At 37.5% G+C, this 3,641-nt stretch overlaps 1 protein-coding gene across 2 annotated transcripts in view; it reads right to left on the reverse strand.

Annotated features, from left to right (window-relative positions):
- PGM2 (phosphoglucomutase 2) overlaps window positions 1-3,641 on the reverse strand; it is a 31,970-nt gene that overhangs the window by 15,226 nt on the left and 13,103 nt on the right. For both annotated transcript variants that reach the window (XM_008586337.1, XM_008586338.1), the window contains exons 8-9: window positions 1,563-1,752; window positions 397-494 (exon numbers count right to left, since the gene is read on the reverse strand). In XM_008586337.1, coding sequence (XP_008584559.1) covers window positions 397-494; window positions 1,563-1,752 — 288 coding nt within the window. The remainder of the gene's footprint in view (window positions 1-396; window positions 495-1,562; window positions 1,753-3,641) is intronic.

Below are 3,641 nucleotides of genomic sequence, written 5' to 3' on the forward strand. Positions count from 1 at the left end.
AAAAAAAAAAAAAAAAAAAAAAAAAAAAAAAAAAAAAAAAAAAAAAAAGAAAATACTGAACTGCAGAGCCAGCACCCATCAAAGTAGTTTGCCTTCCTTAGGCAATGAAACATTATGTGTAATAAAGTCAATTATAAAATGAGAAGACCACAATTAGTAATTTCAGTTCTAAGTACATACTAGGTTGATTTACTCTCCTTTATGCTTCCAAGCACGTGATCTCCCCAGGGCAGCATCTGCTCTATATTAGAAGACTCCCCAGAAGGTTCAATACGATCATTCGCAAAATAAATGGGAAATGTTCCCAAATAGGCCCAGTCTCCCCAGGAACACTTTACTGCTGAAGATGTCATCCTTTATATTTTCAGTTACACAGGTAATCATGATTAATTTTACCTTTCCTGCTTTTCTGCCACAGCAAGTCTATCGGCATCTGGGTCGTTTGCTAGAACAATTTTAGCCTTGGTTTTGTCAGCCAGAGCAAAAGATAAAGTCTGAAAAAGAGTATGAAAATAAAAGATTACTTACATCAAGCATCAAGCGTATTTGTAGTCTTTAAAAACGCTCAGTTCTTGGGCCGGCCCGGTGGCGCACTGGATAGTGCGCCGCTTGGGAAGCGCGGCGGCGCTCCCGTCCGAGGGTTCGGATCCCACATACGGACCGGTTCCCGCTCACTGGCTGAGCGGGGCGCGGGAGCAACACCGAGGGTTGCAATCCCGTTGCCGGTCCCCGGTCCGGTACGGGGGCAACACTGAGGGTTGCGATCCGTTGCCGGACACGGAAATAAGACAAAAAACAAACAAACAAAAAAAAAAAACGCTCAGTTCTTTAAGAACTAAAAGAGAACTTTCCCCAAACTAAGGCTGAATTTTATTTCTGGAGCTGGTCTTGGTTGGTTACATATTATTTTCCTAAACCAGAAGTAAGATAATGGGAGCATCAGTGTGTGACCCAAACCTGCCCGCCTGATCTGCCCCACAAGTGACAGTATGTGTGTGACTGGACTGGTATTTCTGAGCCTCGCCCTGTGATCAATCTCACAAACAAACCAAAATAAACCAACTCTCTAAATATCACTGTTGTCCTAACCTTTAAAAATGTTATAAGAACCATAATTTAAACAACACTTCTTCATATCAGAAAAATGACAATTAAATAAAAATCATAATATGCTAACCCTCCATTCTTTTTAGCATTAAGGAAGCAGCATAAATTAAATTTAAATTTAATTTATTTAATTTAATTTAATTTAATTTAATTTAATTTAATTTAATTTAATTTAATTTAAAGCACCATTTAGATTTCGGCTCTCACATCTTGATGTTAGGATGTCTAATTTGAAAGTTCCTTTAAGAAAGTGATGACTGATAAATATACATATTTCCAATAATAAATTATTTTTTCTTCAGCACAATGAAAACTTCATTTACTTGACAGTAATAATTTTGAATATAAAAGGTAGATACTATAATTTTTAAACTGATAAGAACAGATACTACACTTGATCTTAGCCAAAAGGCCGAGAAGCGATAGATACTATAATTTTTATAAAATTAGGTTACCAAGACACCTTTACCCTCTTCAGGATTTGGGTATTTCACTGTTGGAAACTCAGGATCTGGATCTTTCTGTTCAGGAACAGCCTCAGGTGGAACAAGATCGAAAGCCTTGAAAGCCGCCTGTACGAAGTTGTGCCCCACACCATGGACAGAGGTATGCACAAACTTCACCATCGTCTCCTTGTTCACACTCCTAGAATCAGACACACCATGGAAAATGATAAAAGACACAAATAGGGCTCTCAGAACTGGGAAGTTTGCAAAATATCAAGGAGCCAGAGTCTCAAGAATGTAAGAAACCAATGTAATAAGAGTATACAAGCAGCTGAATATCTAATTTCATTTAAAAAGGAAGCAAAACATCCATTTTCTTCCAAATATGATACTTCAAAAATTTCATGGAAAAATAGAATTAAAAGATAATATGAATCTTTCATAACTTTTTAAAGTACCCTCGTATATACATCCCTCCCCCTCAACATATTCGAGTTTTAAACTTTACTCTGTAGTTATTTTCAGCAAATCTGATTACTTTCAGATTTTGTTTTATGCTACAGCTTTCGCATCTAGAGTGGGATACAACAAAGAATCCTGGGCTCAGGTTCCAGCACAAGACTCAGCTGGCGTGATGGGTGCCCAACCATGGCAGTGCCACACCTGGGCTCGTGCCAGCTCCAGAGCTCCATAGATTCTTTATTAGCTTCGGAATGATTTTCAAAATGTCCCTTTAAAAAAATTGTGATGGATCATCCCACACATGGATGTATAAAAAATAAAACTTTTTCTTTGCCTAGTAATAATCCTTTTTGGCAAAGTGCTGTGAGCTACAAACTTAATGTAGAATAACAGTAAACATAAAAATTAACAGTTAGAAGTTATAAAGGGGTAAACAAAAAGATTCAAAAAATTTTCAGTGCTCTGACTGCTAAATCCTAGGTTACTATCTAAGAGAACAGTGGTTTAAGACAAGCCTACCCTTGAAAAGAAAATGCATCTAGAAAAATAAATACACAAGATTAATGAGGTTGAATCTGAAAAAGATCTCCCAGATATTAAAATACATTATAAAGCTACAGTAATTAAAACAGTTTGGTAGATATAAAAATACAGATGAAAGGAACAGAATAGAGTCCAGAAGTTGATCTAATTTGAAATGGGAAACATACAAGGGTACTAAGAAAAGTTCGTGGAAAAACAGAACTGAAAGATAATACAAATCTTTCCAGGAACTTTTTGAAGTGCCCTCATATATGAGCAGCAATAAAACTCAGTGGTTAACACACTCTGGAGTCAGACTCTGAATTGAATCCTGGAGCTCTGCCATTTACAAGCTGTGACTATTGGCTATTGCTCTGCACTGCAGTTTTCTCATCTGTAAAATGGTAGTAAACCACAACTTACTCTCAGCATTAGATTAAAATGAGATTACATGAGAAATGCCTACAGCAGTTATATGGTGTGAGATACGCACTCAATTAATGTTAGAAATTATTTCATAAAGGTAACATTTCTACTTATTTTTTAAAGAAAAGACTGATATAAACTGTTAATCTCTTACTGTGCCTAATTATAAGTTAAACTTTATCATAAGTATGAATGTATAGGAAAAAACATACTATATGTAGGGTTCAGTACTATTCACAGTTTCAGGCATTCACTGAGAGTCCTAGAACATATGCCACATGAATGAGGGGGGACTAGTCTATTACTCTTATTTAACAAATCAGGAAAAATGAGAAATTTGATAATACTGAGCGTAGTTAAGTATGTGGGGAACATATAATGTTATCACACACTGTTGGTGGGAGCACTGACGGATGTAACACCTTTGGAGGGCAGTTTGTTACCCATTATCACCTTTGTAAATGCACACACAATTCTGGTGCCAGAAATTTACCTTGTGGATACACACACATGCACATACTCAAGCAATTGTGCACAAAGGAGTTGACTTTAGTGCCTGAGCAGCAGAAAGCTCAAAACCCTTCAGTCTTGGGCCGGCCCGGTGGCGCACTGGATTAGTGCGCCGCTTGGGAAGTGCGGCGGCGCTCCCGCCTGAGGGTTCGGATCCCACATACAGCC

Source organism: Galeopterus variegatus, unplaced genomic scaffold (genome assembly GCF_000696425.1).
Source record: "Galeopterus variegatus unplaced genomic scaffold, G_variegatus-3.0.2 Scaffold3942, whole genome shotgun sequence".
NCBI lineage: Eukaryota > Metazoa > Chordata > Mammalia > Dermoptera > Cynocephalidae > Galeopterus > Galeopterus variegatus.